This window comes from Mobula hypostoma, chromosome 3 (genome assembly GCF_963921235.1).
Source record: "Mobula hypostoma chromosome 3, sMobHyp1.1, whole genome shotgun sequence".
NCBI lineage: Eukaryota > Metazoa > Chordata > Chondrichthyes > Myliobatiformes > Myliobatidae > Mobula > Mobula hypostoma.
In genome coordinates, this window is record NC_086099.1 from 221,735,206 (window position 1) to 221,750,834 (window position 15,629).

The 15,629-nt window shown below is 44.3% G+C and overlaps 1 protein-coding gene and 1 long non-coding RNA gene across 2 annotated transcripts in view; one reads left to right on the forward strand and one right to left on the reverse strand.

The window, feature by feature from the left end:
* The first annotated feature begins 8,027 nt into the window (after positions 1–8,027).
* LOC134343673 (uncharacterized) lies at positions 8,028–9,760 on the forward strand. The gene is made up of 2 exons (XR_010017315.1): positions 8,028–8,106; positions 9,232–9,760. It is a non-coding gene; the product is annotated as an uncharacterized LOC134343673 (long non-coding RNA).
* A 3,774-nt stretch (positions 9,761–13,534) lies between these two features.
* dlec1 (DLEC1 cilia and flagella associated protein) overlaps positions 13,535–15,629 on the reverse strand; it is a 202,899-nt gene continuing 200,804 nt past the window's right edge. Inside the window, exon 41 of the mRNA XM_063042432.1 lies at positions 13,535–13,722. Within this exon, the coding sequence (XP_062898502.1) occupies positions 13,599–13,722 (124 nt within the window). The 3' untranslated portion in view covers positions 13,535–13,598. The remainder of the gene's footprint in view (positions 13,723–15,629) is intronic.

Consider the following 15,629-nt stretch of genomic DNA (forward strand, 5'->3'; position numbering starts at 1 on the left):
AGATTTCAGCGATCATTTTCATTCCACCTCAGGCCAACGTCAAACAGGTTCTGCATGATCTGAGCAATGGGATCAATAGGAATGAAACAGCACACCCTGACACCTCCTCCATCATTTTGGGAGATCTTAACCAGGCCAGTTTGAAAAACTCACTAAACAATTACCATCAACAGATCACTTGTAGTACCAGAGGAACAACACACTGGACCATTGCTACACCACCATCAAGATTGCCTGCTGTGCTATTAAACACTCTCACTTCAGGAAGTCTGATCATCTGGCTGTACTTCTACTCCCTGAGTACAGGCAGAGACTGAAGACTGCAGCACCAGCAGTGAGGACCAAGAAGGTATGGACAAGGGAAGCACAGGAGCGCCTACAGAACTGCTTTGAATTGGTGGACTGGACTGTATTCAGGGATTCATCTTCGAACCTGGATGAGTATGCTGCAGTTGTCACTGACTTCATTAAAATGTACAAAACTTTGCTGTACATTCCCAAACCAAAAGCCGTGGATGAACCAGGAGGTTTGTCATCTGCTGCGGACTAGATCTTCAGCATTTAAGTCTGGCAATTAGGGCTGTACATGAAAATGAGGTATGACTTGCGGGGACAACAGGAATTCTGCAGATGCTGGAAATTCAAGCAACACACATCAAAGTTGCTGGTGAATGCAGCAGGCCAGGCAGCATCTCTAGGAAGAGGTACAGTCGACGTTTCAGTCCGAGACCCTTCGGACTAACTGAAGAAAGAGCTAGTAAGAGCTTACGACTGCCCGCCTGGATGTCGAAGGTCGAAGTTCGTCGTCTGCTGTGGCTGATGTGGAAGGCTTGCTTGACTGCTGAGCCTCGCGCATTTTTCTATCATGCAGTTCTTTGTAAGGACTCAAACCATCCTGCAAATATCTCCTAAACCGACGTACCCTTTCAAAATTAAAGTCGTACTTTATCATTGCAGCGAAAATCTCACGCAGTTGCTTCACGCTCAGTTCGCTACTGCATTCAGTTTCGATTGTCATCCTTTCTTCTTCCAATTGCATCAGCTCTTCATCTATCAGTTCTTGGTCATGGGATGCCAAAACCACTTCAACATCATCTTCGTCAGCTTCCACAAGCCAAACTCACTTTGTCCTTGCTTCGTTCACCACGATGGAAACGCTTAATTATGTCTAGTTTTATGCTAAGTGCAACACCCTTACTCTTTCAGGCTTTTCCGACACCTTAGAACTCATCTTGCTAATGGCTACTCAATGCAACGTGTTTAAGCAATGCCGTTCCAAATCCGGGGGAGAGTGGCTGCTCGGGGCGGACGCTGCCTTTTATCGCGCGCCGATTTTTTCACGCGCTGATTTTCTATCGTGCGCTGCCTTTCTTCGTAACAGTGAAAACGCCTTCTGAAAGCGAAAACAGGGTACTAATGTAGGTCTTTCGTAACAGTGAGGTTTCATAAAGTGAACATTCGAAAAGCGGGGGGACACCTGTATCTACCACTCTCTGGGTGAAAAAGTTTTTCCTCAACTCCGTTCTAAATGGCCTACCCCATATTCTTAAACTGTGGCCTCTGGTTCTGGACTCACCCATCAGCAGGAACATGCTTCCTGCCTCCAGCGTGTCCAATCCCTTAATAATCTTATATGTTTCAATCAGATCCCCTCTCAGCCTCCTTCTAAATTCCAGAATATACAAGCCCAGTTGCTCCAATCTTTCAATATATGACAGCCCTGCTATCCCAGCAATTAACCTTGTGAACCTACACTGCACTCCCTCAATAGCAAGCATGTTCTTCCTCAAATTTGGAGACCAAAACTGCACACAGTACTCCAGGTGTGGTCTCATCAGGGCCCTGTACAGCTGCAGAAGGACCTCTTTGCTCTTATACTCAATTCCCCTTGTTATGAAGACCAGCATGCCATTAGCTTTCTTCACTGCCTGCTGTACTTGCATGCTTGCTTTCAGTGACTGATGTACAAGAACACCTAGATCTCGTTGTGCTTCCCCTTTTCCAACTTGACTCCATTTAGATAATAATCTGCCTTCTTGTTCTTACCACCAAAGTGAATAACCTCACATTTATCCACATTAAACTGCATCTGCCATGCATCTGCCCACTCACCCAGCCTGTCCAAGTCACCCTGCATTCTCATAACATCCTCCTCACATTTCACATTGCCACCCAGCTTTGTGTCATTGGCAAATTTGCTAATGTTACTTTTAATTTCCTCATCTAAATTATTAATATATATTGTAAACAGCTGCGGTCCCAGCACTGAACCCTGCGGTACCCCACTGGTCACCGCCTGCCATTCCGAAAGGGACCCGTTAATCGCTACTCTTTGTTTTCTGTCAACCAGCCTATTTTCAATCCAGTCAGTACTCTGCCCCCAATACCATGTGCCCTAATTTTGCCCACTAATCTCCTATGTGGAACTTTATCAAAAGCTTTCTGAAAGTCCAGGTACACTACATCCACTGGCTCTCCCTTGTCCATTTTCATAGTTACATCCTTAAAAAATTCCAAATGATTAGTCAAGCACGATTTCCCCTTCGTAAATCCATGCTGACTCAGACCGATCCTGTTACTGCTAACCAGATGTGTCGTAATTTCATCTTTTATAATTGACTCCAGCATCTTTCCCACCACCGACGTCAGGCTAACCGGTCTATAATTCCCTGTTTTCTCTCTTCCTCCCTTCTTGAAGAGAGGGACAACATTAGCCACCCTCCAATCCACAGGAACTGATCCTGAATCTATAGAACATTGGAAAATGATTACCAATGTATCCACGATTTCTAAAGCCAATTTCTAAAGCCAAAATGAAAGCCAAATCTTGCTGAAATGGTGGATGCAACTGGTGATTTGTCCCATAAGTTACGACGAACAGCAGACCGAAAATCAATGCTAGGACCCTGGTATATAGTACAGCAAACATTGTGAACAATCAGCTGGTCAGCCAGCAATTATTGAAAAGAGAAACAGAGCAAACGATTCAGACTGAAGAGGCTGAGTTGAAACAGGGAGCAGAAGCTGAGAAGATGGGTGAGAAGTGGAGTGGCTAAAGGGAACATGTATGATAGTGTTACAGTAATGGCTATAAGCTATTGATAAAGCTATCTGATTGCTACGTTATTGAGGGCAGGTAAAGAAAGGTCCAAATTACAAACAAATGTGCACGCGAAATGCTGAACTGTAGGAAATGCCCAACAGATCATGCAAATTTCTTATTGTAACTCGTAGTAATGTTTCATGTCTTGCACGGTACTGCTGCCACAAAACAACTAATTTCATGGCATGTAGTATGTTGGTATGATTCGGAGACTGAGCTTTTACCAAATGTGCACCATCTTTTGTGTAAAGAAACTGCCCCGATGATGCCCTTTAAAATCTCTTGACTCTGATCTTAAATCTATGCCATCTTGTTTTCAGCATCTCATCCCTGGGAAAAATATGATGTGCTTTCTCTCATGGTCTTGCATACTTCTATCAGGTCACCCCTCAGACTTACAGGAAAAAGAATTTATGAATGGAAATTTTGATAGACCAACAAACAATGTGCAAGTTAGGTCAAATCATGAAAAAGTAGTAATCCTTGAAAGTGAGTGTGTGGGTTGTGGAGTCAGCTTGGCATTGGTGTGAGTGAAGTTATCCATGCTGGTTCGGGAACTTGGTGCTTGTTGAGTGATAACTGTTCCTGAACCCGGTGGTGTGCTAACTCACCTGCCGAGCTCCCACTGGAAACCATCCCGCCCTTTCTCCAGAGCGCCGGAGCCTCCCATTGGTCGATGAGTTTCACGTGACACGCAGTCGTATATAAAAGGCGGCGTTCGCAATTCGCCGGCCATTTTGTGTTGCGAGCTGGAGCGGGTAGGTCGTATTGTGGGAGTGGGTTTCAATGTGCTGTGCCGGGTCTCTGTGCTCAGCAACCGTGCGAAAGATGATTGTGGGGCTCACTTCTGTTTGATGGGAAACAACAATGAGTGGGTCGCGCTACTATGGGGAAGGACCAGTTATAGGAAGCAGTTGGATTTAGGTGTCCGGTCTGTGTGGGAACGGGTGGAGGCTCTCCGATTGGGTCCGCCTCTCTGTCGCGTACAGACTAGGGAGTAAGAGGCCCCCTGATTGGGTGCTCCGCTCTGCCCGCGTGCGGACTCGAGAGCAGGAGGCCCCCTGATTGGGCCCGCCGGTCTACCCGCGTGCGCACTCGGGCGCAGGAGCCCGCTCATTGGGTGCTCCGCTCAGCCCGCGTGCGGACTCGGGCAGAGGAGCCCGCTCATTGGGCCCGCCGCCCTGCCCGCGTGCGGACTCGGGAACAGGCGGTCTCTGATTGGGCCCGCCGCTCTGCGGGAGCAGGAGCCCGCTGAAGGGGTGACCGGCGTAGCGCCGGCAAATGTATTATGTTTAAGACTTGTCCCTCCGTTTTTGTGCGGGAGTGATCCCGAATGACATCGCTGCTCTGACGGCGTGTGGGCGCTTCTGCCCGCTGCAGTGTTTCAGTATCAGCAGGGTAGGCCTGACTGTGGCCTTCCTCCATCCTACAGCATTGCAAAATTAACCAGTGGGGCATATTCGACCTTTTTCTGTCAACGTCAGATCCAGGTTGGAGAGCCCTGTACATCACTACTGAAATGCTGCTGTACTTGCCGCCTTACCTGTTCGGGTTGTGACTTTGCAATTTGATCTTTCAGCAGCAAGCGACATGGAGATCATTAAAGTGCATGTGTATTGCTGGTGGAAGACTGCAGAGTATGTTTGGGTGCCAAGGTGATAACGTTATTTGACCAAGATGGTAAGTATTTCCTTAAAGTAACTTCAGTATATTCAGCGCTTTAGGAAATGAGATTACTAGTTTCCTTGGTTTCCTGTGACATTTGGCTAACTGGTTCTTTCATACTGTTTTTTGAAACTTCAGGCTCTAACTGGACCAGGGAATTTGCAAAATTGAGAGTTTTGCACTTTAATACATTAAGTGGTGGTTTGAAATAAAGCCTGGGAACATTCTATAAAAGGGTTAAAGTTCCAGATGTAAGGTTATCAGAACTCAGAAAAATTTTAAGCTGCAAAGCCAGTCCGGAATGGGGCAAAACAGTAAGTGTGAAACCAGACTGGTCAATGGTGTCCACCATGAAGCTTTAAAAGAAGTCCCTCAACCCACATGCTTCTTGCTGACTTTATCTAGACCAAGCAACACACATCAAAGTTGCTGGTGAACGCAGCAGGCCAAGCAGCATCTGTAGGAAGAGGTGCAGTCGACGTTTCAGGCTGAGACCCTTCGTCAGGACTAACTGAAGGAAGAGTGAGTAAGGGATTACTCTTCCTTCAATTAGTCCTGACGAAGGGTCTCGGCCTGAAACGTCGACTGCTCCTCTTCCTACAGATGCTGCTTGGCCTGCTGCGTTCACCAGCAACTTTGATGTGTGTTGCTTGAATTTCCAGCATCTGCAGAATTCCTGTTGTTTGCGTTTTTATCTAGACCAATTCCACTTCATTTTGCTTAATCCATAGAACATAGTTATAGCATAGACTTCATGGCTTAGTTATTCAAGTGCTCGTGAGTTACTGGGACAAATCTTGTCAAGTGTATAAGTATGATTTAAGTCTTGATGCAGTATTTAAATGGCCAGCAGGACAGGTCTGCCTGTGACCGTGTCCCTTCCTCCAATACCTGCTAGATTAATGGGGTTTGTCTGAGACCTTTTTCTATGTAGAACTAGGTTATATGAAAACTCAGACATTTGTGCTTGAGCCTGTTTGGCAATTTGAATCTTAAACCAGTTTTCTGTTGCAGAGCTGTCAGCACAAGTTGTGCCTTTCCACTGGAGACTGTTAACTTTGGAGACTAAGCTGTTTGGGATACCACAACAGGCATGTATTTGATGGTGTTTAATTGCATATAATTGGCTTTATTCTGATTGTGGCTGAATAAATCTCTTGTGCTTGATCAGTCTTCCTCCTTCAGTTCTAGAGCAGAGAAGCTCAAGATGACTGGCAATTCTTCCACATTAAATGGCAAATAGGATTTGTTGCTCAGTAGTGTGGGTGTTTGACTGGAACCTAGGCTGTTAGGCATTCTGATAGGGGCAGAGTTTTCCATCTGTGGACATTGTGGCCTGGTGGAGTGTGACCTTGCTGCTTCTAACACCTGAAGATTAACCAGCTTCTGTTAACCATAGATATGGGTTGGGAGGCTCTACATTCCTGCTAGTCTTGGTAAGTGGCAACATGGGCACCAGATTAATTTCCTATTGCAACCACATTTAATTCTGGAAATCTGCCTAGTGTTGAGCCTGCAGTTCTGCTTGGTGTCTTGGCATCCTTTGATCAGGAATTTGTCTAGTTTGACAAATGCCCAGGGGTTGGAATGCAGAGCTGTGTACAAGTAGTGGATGTGGTTTTCTTGGATTTGAAACCATTGGTCCATTGCATCTAACTCAGTGTCCAGAATGTGCCCTCTATTACATCATCAATAAAGATGCCTCACTATTGCTTTTGCACTTTTGTCATTTATTTTTGTATTGCACTGTACAGCTGCAAAAAAATGTTCATGGTATGTCAGTGATCATTTCTGTTGACCAATCAAACATCTATTTATTGGCCCATCATGGGCATTCCATGCTGGTTTATCCAATGGCCCTTGTTAGTGAAATGCAGTTGTCATATTGGGGGACACTGAGAATCCCTGGCAGACATTTTCAAACTTGTTCTGCAAGGCCAGCTGTGGTGCAAGTAGCAGCCCTTTTTCAGCCTTGCAGATCTGAAGTCCCAGGAGGTGTTCCCTGCTGATGGGCACAGTTGTTTAATTGAACTGGCTGTAACCTTGTTCTGAAGTCATTTACTAATTGTTCAGACATGGGAAATTTGTAAATTGGCAACCTATTTGTTCATCTACAGTTGGTTTTGTATTAAGATACTCTCGTCTCAAATCACTGCACTTTGGGAGAAACTGCTTGTTTTACTGAAAATGAAAACTTTTCTGCAGTCTAGTTCTCTACGCACATGTGCATTTGTCCCTGAGGGATTCATTTCTATTTTGATTTGTTTCAGTTTACCGGTTGGAGTATTATTGTAGCTGTCTTGGTCAAAGATTGAAGCCAGTGTTTGTTGCAGTATTCCCATACGGCACTGGACCCCAACCTCTGGGCCGCGAAGCATACAGGGGTGCAGTGGGAGCTGGAACGCACCCAGCTCATCTTTAAGAAAAAAGCCGAAATAAACAATTGTTTATTTTGCAAAGAAGAGGAATTCTGCAGATGCTGGAAATTCAAGCAACACACATCAAAGTTGCTGGTGAATGCAGCAGGCCAGGCGGCATCTCTAGGAAGAGGGTACAGTCGACATTTCAGGCTGAGACCCTTCGTCAGGACTAACTGAAGGAAGAGTTACTAATGTTTGCCAGCAACTTTGTGTGTTAATTGTTTATTTCAGCTTTGTTCTTAAAGATGTGCTGGATGTGTTCCAGCTCCTGCTGCACCCCTGCATGCTTCGCGGCCCGGAGGTTGGGGACCACTGAGGTACAGGACAAGCCTTGGACTGAATGGCTAAAGCTGCTGGAGGAAGTTGGTTAAGTTCTGTAAGGGGGAATTGTGTTGGTTTTAGGTTGCATCTGAACTTGAACAGGATTGATTGTAGTCATATCATACTTGTTATAACTTGTGGCTTGGTGTTAAAAGTCTAGTGAATGCATCCCTGCTGATCTACAGCTTGGGCTAGTTGGTTATGCACTCCAATTGTTGTGCCTATAGTACAGTGGCCTGTACCTGGGTCTGCTCTTCAGGGCCCACTCATCAATGTATACAACTTAACTGAAATCAGCAACATTTCAATCTCATTATTTGCCTTGGTGCAGTATTTAAATGCCAGCAGGGCGGGTTTGTCTGTGACCTTGTCCCTTCCTTCAATACCTGCTAGATTAATGGGGTTTGTTTGAGACCTTGTCTTTCATATAGAACAGGGTTATAGAAAACCCAAACATTTCAATGATTTTGTGTTTTGAGATGACTTGTTTGTTGTTTTGAATCTAACCAGTTTTCTGCTGCAGAACTGTCAGAAGATGTGGCCTTTCACCGGGGATGGTTAACTTTGGACATGAAGCTGTCTGGGATATCACAACAGGTGTGTATTTGGCACAGATTTGTGATGAATAGAAACATAGAAAACCTACAGCACAATACAGGCCCTTCGACCCACAAAGTTGTGCCAAACATGTCCCTACCTTAGAAATTACTAGGCTTACCCATAGCCTTCTATTTTCCCAAGCTCCATATACCTATCCAACAGTCTCTTAAAAGACCGCTAATTTTGGTTGTGGCTGAAGAATCATCGTCCACAGCTGTAGAGAATCTAATGTCTTTGGAAATTTTCCATCGTTAAGATTTGAGATTGTTTAATATTTTAGTGCACAAGCGTAGAGAACAAAATTGTTACTCTGGATGTGATACATTAATAAAAAAACATGTGTAAGTACATGAGATACCTTGTATGCCCATTAGGTGATGGGAAGTGGGTGGTTGGTGGTGTGGATCAGCATGCTCCTTAATGATTAGGGTTTGCTGATCTGTTTTGGTGGGTATTCTCTGGTTGGAGCATCTGGGGTCTTGGGCATTCTGATTGAGCCAGTGGGTTGCCTGAGGATATACCTCAACGCAGTGTGTTAGTGCCAGCAGGGAAGGTCTGGGTGGCCTTGCTGCTTCCTACACCATCTGCAAGATTAACCAATGGGGCATTTGAGACCCATCTCTGTTAACCACAGATCTGGGTTAGGAAGCTCTGTACATTCAAACCAATCTGCAACCGTTCTTTACCTGACTGGAATGTGACGTGACATGGGGCCTTTCCAAGTACAACCATCCATTTCATCCTAGAAATCTGCCTTATGTCAAGATTGCAATTATGCCTCTACAGTATTGGCATTGCTGCCTTTCATCAGGCAGAGACTGGATATTTGGAAAAGCAGTCTGAGCTTTAAACATCAAGCATGACTGTTGGCAAAATTTGATCTGGTGCTCAGCTACTTGTGGATTGCCTGAGTAATGGAGACTGCAGAGGCAAGTGTGTGGTTCATGTGAGCTGAAGGATTCTGGAAGTTGCATCTGGGCAGTTTGGGGAATGTTTTAGCAATTTGGTGGAAGCTGGTGAATCAAACAAGTGATCTTCCAATGGGAGTCTGTGCAGAGTTAATGTGTTTATTTTGAATGTGAATGAGTTGTCTGGATACTGATGTTTTTTCCTCATTTATAGGTGTGCCAGCTGGAATTCTGTTGAGTCAGTTGTGAAGCAGAAGTGGTGATTTTAGTATTCAACTGATCCTCAGTCCCTCTGGAAGAGGGGGTGACAAGGATTTTTGGAAGCCAGGAACATGGAAAAGGACTTGGATGTCACGGAGCTCAAACCTGGAGATCGTGGGCACCCAAAGTCAAAGGGGTGCAGTTATTGGGGAATTTTTTTTCCTGTAGGCCAGAAAGCATCTAAATGGTCCTCTCACGTATTGTTTTAACTGGTAAACCACCTGTACCTTGTTGGTCCAGTGTATAAGGATTGGGAGTCGTGAACTCCCATGTGTGGTGCAAGTGGCAGCCCTGGGAGATGCATGCTACTCTACCTGTGTTCTCTGCTGATGGGTACAGTTATCTAATTGATATGTGATGGGAAAGGCTATAATCTTGTTCCAAAGCCTCTTACTAATTGCTCAGACGTGTAATCAGCAACATGTTTTTTCATCCACAAGTGGTCTTGTACACCTGTCCAAATAAATATTCACTGTACTTAAGCTGTCTTACTTATTTTACTTGTAATGCCCTGGTTCACATCTTTATTATGCTGTAGATATTTCATTAGCAGCTCTCTTCTGCTTTCAGGCTGTTTAGTTTATTGAAGATGAGGGATGATGGGCGATGTGTACCATCCAATTAGGAGGTTTTCTTGGTGAGGAAATGGGTTGGTCTTGGGTTTTTGTTCAGGGGCAGATGAAGAGAGATTGGGGAGAACTAGCATATGATCTGGTGGGAGAGCTGTTCGAGATGGATTACGAATGATGTTCAGAAGGTGGCGTGGGTGTTCACGCTGACCAAGGGTCCAGTGGGTGTGGCAGAAGTTCAAGATGAGCACTAATTTGTGTACATTTGACTGTTCAATTAAAATTGGCCTTTTGCTTTTTGTTCCTTAACCCTTTAAGAATCATAATACACTACATACAATTAAAGGAATTGTCAGTTATTTTGTTCTATTTTGCAACAGGATTACAAAATACACTGCATCCACACAAATTCGTTTGGGATGAGCTGTCTCAATCTCATGAGTTTGGTGGGACTTTAGTGTCTTCCCTAGTCTTGTGCAGCCAAGGAAACCAGGGTGTTTTGTACTCAACCCCATTCTCCTGCCTTCTCCCTGAAACCTTTGATATCCACTGAGTCAGAACCTATTGACCTCTAATTTAAATATACCTGATGATTTGGCCTCTGCAGCCATCTATAGCAATGAATTCCAGATTCACCACCCTCTGACTAAAGAAATTACCAGCTCATCTGCTCAAAAGGGACATCCTCCGTTTCTCAAATGAGAAAAATCTGCTGATGCTGGATATCCAAGTAACACAAAATACTGGAGGAACTAGGCAGGCCAGGCAGCATCTGTGGAAAAGAGTTCAATGGATATTACAGGCCAAGACCCTTCAACAGTCTTGCTGGCATCATTCTCTTGAACCTCTGGACCCTCAATGGCAAGACTTTTGGGGGGGGGGGAAAAGAGTGCCATAACTGCTAAATATTTCACCATTGCCTTAGCATTCCATCCTTGCTTTCATATTTTAGTCCTTTCTAAGAGCTAACATTGCATTTGCCTTCCTTCAACTGAGTCGGCTGGGGTGATATACTGCGTCCGGTGCTCCCGATGTGGCCGCCTATACATTGGCGAGACCTGAGGCAGACTGGGAGACCGCTTTGCTGAACACCTATGCTCTGTCCGCCAGAGAAAGCAGGATCTCCCAATGGCCACACATTTTAATTCCACATCCCATTCCCATTCTGACATGTCTATCCATGGCCTCCTACTGTAAAGATGAAGCCACACTCAGGTTGGAGGAACAACACCTTATATTCCGTCTGGGTAGCCTCCAACCTGATAGCATGAACATTGACTTCTGCTAATGCCCCTCATACCCCATCTTATTTATTTTTATACACACATGCTTTCTCTCTCTCTCTCCTTTTTCTCCCTCTGTTCCTCTGACTATACCCCTTGCCCATCCTCTGGGTTCTCTTCCCCCCCCACACTTTCCTTCTTCCCGGACCTCCTGTCCCATGATCCTCTCATATCCCCTTTGCCAATCACCTGTCCAGCTCTTGGCTCCATCCCTCCCCCTCCTGTCTTCTATCATTTTGGATCTCCCCCTCCCACTTTCAAATCCCTTACTCACTCTTCCTTCAGTTAGTCCTGACGAAGGGTCTCAGCCTGAAATGTCGACTGTACCTCTTCCTAGAGATGCTGCCTGGCCTGCTGTGTTCACCAGCAACCTTGAAGTGTGTTGCTTGAATTTCCAGCATCTGCAGAATTCCTGTTGTTTACATTCCTACCTGTTTTTCACTAACCGAAAGAAATCCAAAGAGGATTTTTGCTTGTACAAAAAAGGTGAAAAGCAAGAACAGCATTCAGCATTTGTTTTGCAGCGAGCAGTTTGGGAGGCAGTGTGCACCCCAAGCAGGAAGAGTGGCGCCGCCATAGCTTTGAATTGTGTCTGAGCATCTGTGCTTTATCTTGGATTTATTTTGTGCATTCGTTAGCGGGATGTGTCCTAAGGTATCAGAAAAGCCCAAGAGAGCTCGTAAGGTTAAAACTGGGTGTAATTAAGCGTTTCGATCGTGAACGAAATAGACGTTGTGCGTGCGTTGAACTTGCCTTTATCCACCACTCGTACTATTTACATGCAGAGAGAAAGAATCTTGAAAGCTGCCGATGTTACTATTGGTTCTGCTGGTAGCAAAGTGGTTCCTGCTTTTACGATATGTTAGTGTTACTTTAGGTTTTGTGTTATTTGGTAGGTTATTTTTTGGGTCTGGGAACGCTTAAAAAATTTTCCCCTATAAATTAATGGTAATTGCTTCTTCGCTTTATACCATTTCGGCTTATGAACGGTTTCATAGGAACACTCTACTTTCGGATAGCAGGGGAAACCTGTATGTGGTTTCATGATCTATTCAGAAGATCTCAACCGAAGGAATGTTGTCTGCAGGTGCCATTTTGAACAGAAGTCACCTCTTTCTAAAGATTTGATTTTTTTTTTACCAACAGTCACCCTGCCCCTCTGCTTACCAGCCTGTCATACTTTGACTTTGTGGCTTTGAATGTTAAGTTCCCAGTTCCCACTGCTGTCTGTAAGGAATTTGTACTTTCTCCTTGTTACTGCGTGGGTTTCCTCCCACGGTCCAAAGACATAATGGTTGGTAGGTTAATTGGTCATTGTAAATTGTCCTGTGATTTGACTAGGGTCAAATGAGGCGTTGCTGGGTGATGCAGCTTTTAATGGCCAGAAACACCTATTCTGCACTCTATTTCAATAAATAAAACTGATCTTTCAGTGATGCCCACAATGGCACACCTACCAATTTCTAACTGCACTGTAAGATCATCTACTTTATTCTGTATAATGCATGCATTCAAATATAATACCTTCAGACCTGTATTCAGCATACTCTTAATGTTGCTTCCATGTTCCTGGAAGTTAAATTCTTAGCCCTTTCCAAACTTTTTGCCTTTTTATCTATTCTGGAGACTTTTGTAATATCTCTTACATTTTCCTTCCCTTTTTACTTTATCCTCACTTTTCTAAATAGTTGAACCCACCGCCCTCTACTATTCAGTTTAAAGACACACTTAAACCCATCCTATTGACTGCTATTTTGTCCTATCTATTGCCTAGTTGTATACCAACTGCCCCATCCTCTGCCCTATCACTTTGGTTCCCATCCACCTGTCAAATTAGTTTAACCCCTCTCCAACAGCTCCAGCAAACCTGCCCACAAGGATATTGGCCCCCTCAAATTTAGATGTACCCCCTCTTTGTACAAGACATACCTTCCCCAGAAATCCCCTCCTCACCTTCTAAATCTGTCCGTCACTTGCACCAGTTCCCCTCCCCATCTCCTTCCCCTTATTTCACGGTTCATTTTCCTCTCCTGTCAGGTTATATCATCAGCCATTTGTCAAATCCTTATCAACTCTCAGCCTCTGTCATTATTCCTTCCCATCCTCACTTGCGTCCACCTCTCACATGCCAACTCTTACTCCACACTTTCACATTAACCTATTTATTCTGGCAATCTTCCACCTCTTGAGTCCAAATGAAGGGTCTTGACCCAAAACCTCAATTGTCCCTTTCCCTCCACAGATGATGCCAGACCCACTGAGTTCCTCTAGCATTTTGTGTTCCAGCACCTGCAGTCTCTTGTGTCCCACAATATAAAAAAGGGCTATAGGTTGTATGTGTGAATTTAAGAAATTTTCTTTAATAATAAATCAAGAAACATTACACAAGTGGTTCTGAGTCTAAGTGTAGGGTGTCATACTTGTTAATGAAATAGGGTGTCCATCAAGTACATTGGTTTCTGCTGACCTTACGGAGTGTATGTAGCTTCAAACCTTTCATCAATTGATCCCCTTCCTTGCAGCATGAATGTTAAGGGTCGCTCTCCCAGTATTCCTTGAATGGTGACACTGGCTTTGTATGTTTTACTGTCCCTGTGGTAACATAAAGGAAATAGAAGTTACTTCCTCTGTGTGAAGGGTGGGTGTACTATGGAAAATATTTAGAAACCGTGAAATCCACTGGTTCAAACAAAGTCCCAACCCTTCAGCTCAACCAATCCCTTCCTAGATCTCCATTACTCACCAGCTGATCTTTTCAAAGTTCAAAGTAATTTCATTATCCAAGCACATGTTACCATATACTACCTTGAAATTCATTAACTTGCAGGCATTTAGAAGCATTCATACAATAGAATTTTTCAAGACACCATGCATAAACAGTCAAAGACTGACAACCAAAGTATAAAGAAAGAAAAACTGCAAAAGAATGAGTTGAAAATCTTTTGAAAGTAAGTACAGGTCATAGAATCAGTTCAGAGTTGTGGTGAGTGAGGTTATCCAAGTCAATTCAGGAGCTTGGCTGCAGAGAAATTACTTCCTCAACCTTTTAAACTTGTCCTGCCAAAGACTTAATATGCTCATCACAGTTAAACCATTGCTAACTAGTGTTTCTAACCCTTTTCCCTTAAGGAAATGTTTAGGCATTCTTATAACTTGTGGGATCATCCTAATGAATGTGCTCTTTCCCTCTTCCCTCCACTCAAAACACCAATATCACCTACCCGAGATAATTTCCAAGGGGCAATCACCTGGGATCTGACTGAAACTGCATAACTTCCTCCCCCATCACTTGCACCATTTTTCTATTTGTGCACTTGATCTTTCATGGATGTACACATAAAGCTGTACACATACACAGGCCCTTTAATCCATGATGTGCAGACTTCTTAAACTACACCAAGATCAATCTACTCTTCCCCACCCTCCATTTTCCTTTTATCTATGCACCTATCTAAGAGTCCCTAATGTTTTCACCTCTATCAACACACCTGGTTATGAGTTCCACGTACCCACCATTGTGTATTTAAAAAAATAAGCCCACCCTTCCAATCACCTTAACCTATCATCATAAGAGATGCTCTCTAATGCAGGCAGAATCCTTTTAAATCTCCACGCCCTCTCTACATCCTCCACATCCTCCAAGCTTCCGCATCCTCCTTACAATGAAGCAACTGGAGTGAACACAAAACTCCAGAGTGTGGTGTAAACAGGGTTTTATAGACATGCAATATTACCTCACAGTCCTTGAATGCAATCCCCTGACTAGTGAAGGCTAACACAATATACGCCTCCTTGACTCTCAGCGACTTATGTGGCAGTTTAGAGGGGCTATGGAAATGGACCCTAAGATCCCACTGTTCTTCTACACTGCTAAGAATGCTGCCATTAACCTTGTACTCTGCCTTCAAGTTTGACCTTCCAGAGTGAATCACTTCACACTTTTTCGGGTTGAACTCCATCTGCCACTTCTCAGTCCAACTCTGCATCATACCAATGTCCCATTGTAAACTATGACAACTCTACACTATCTCTTCATACCCGGACTCTACCTTGTTCCTTACCAGCCCCTTCCCAGGACACCTCCCATGTTCTCCATTTTAACAGCTTTCAATTCCCTGGCCGTCACCTACAAATCTTCACCATGGATGTCCAGTCCTTCCACATGCCTGTCCCCCATTATGAAGACATCCATGTTATCTTCAAATCTAGTCTAGCTGGGTGAATTGGCAGCAAAGTTGATGAAATTGGCAAGTTCCACATAGATGCAGGCAGCAGCACCAATGTAGCCTTTGATGCAGTGGAGAAAGAGTGAGTAGTTCCATGGTACATTTGGAGCAAAGACTGCTTGATGAAGCCAATACTAAGGCTCTTTGATTTGTAGAAAGTGGGAGGAAGAAGAGCTGCCCAGGTTAAGCACAAGTTCCACCAAGTGGAGGAGGGTCTTGGGCGAGGTTGGAAAGGAACAGAACTCTAAGAAGGATGCCCATAATGAAGGTAAG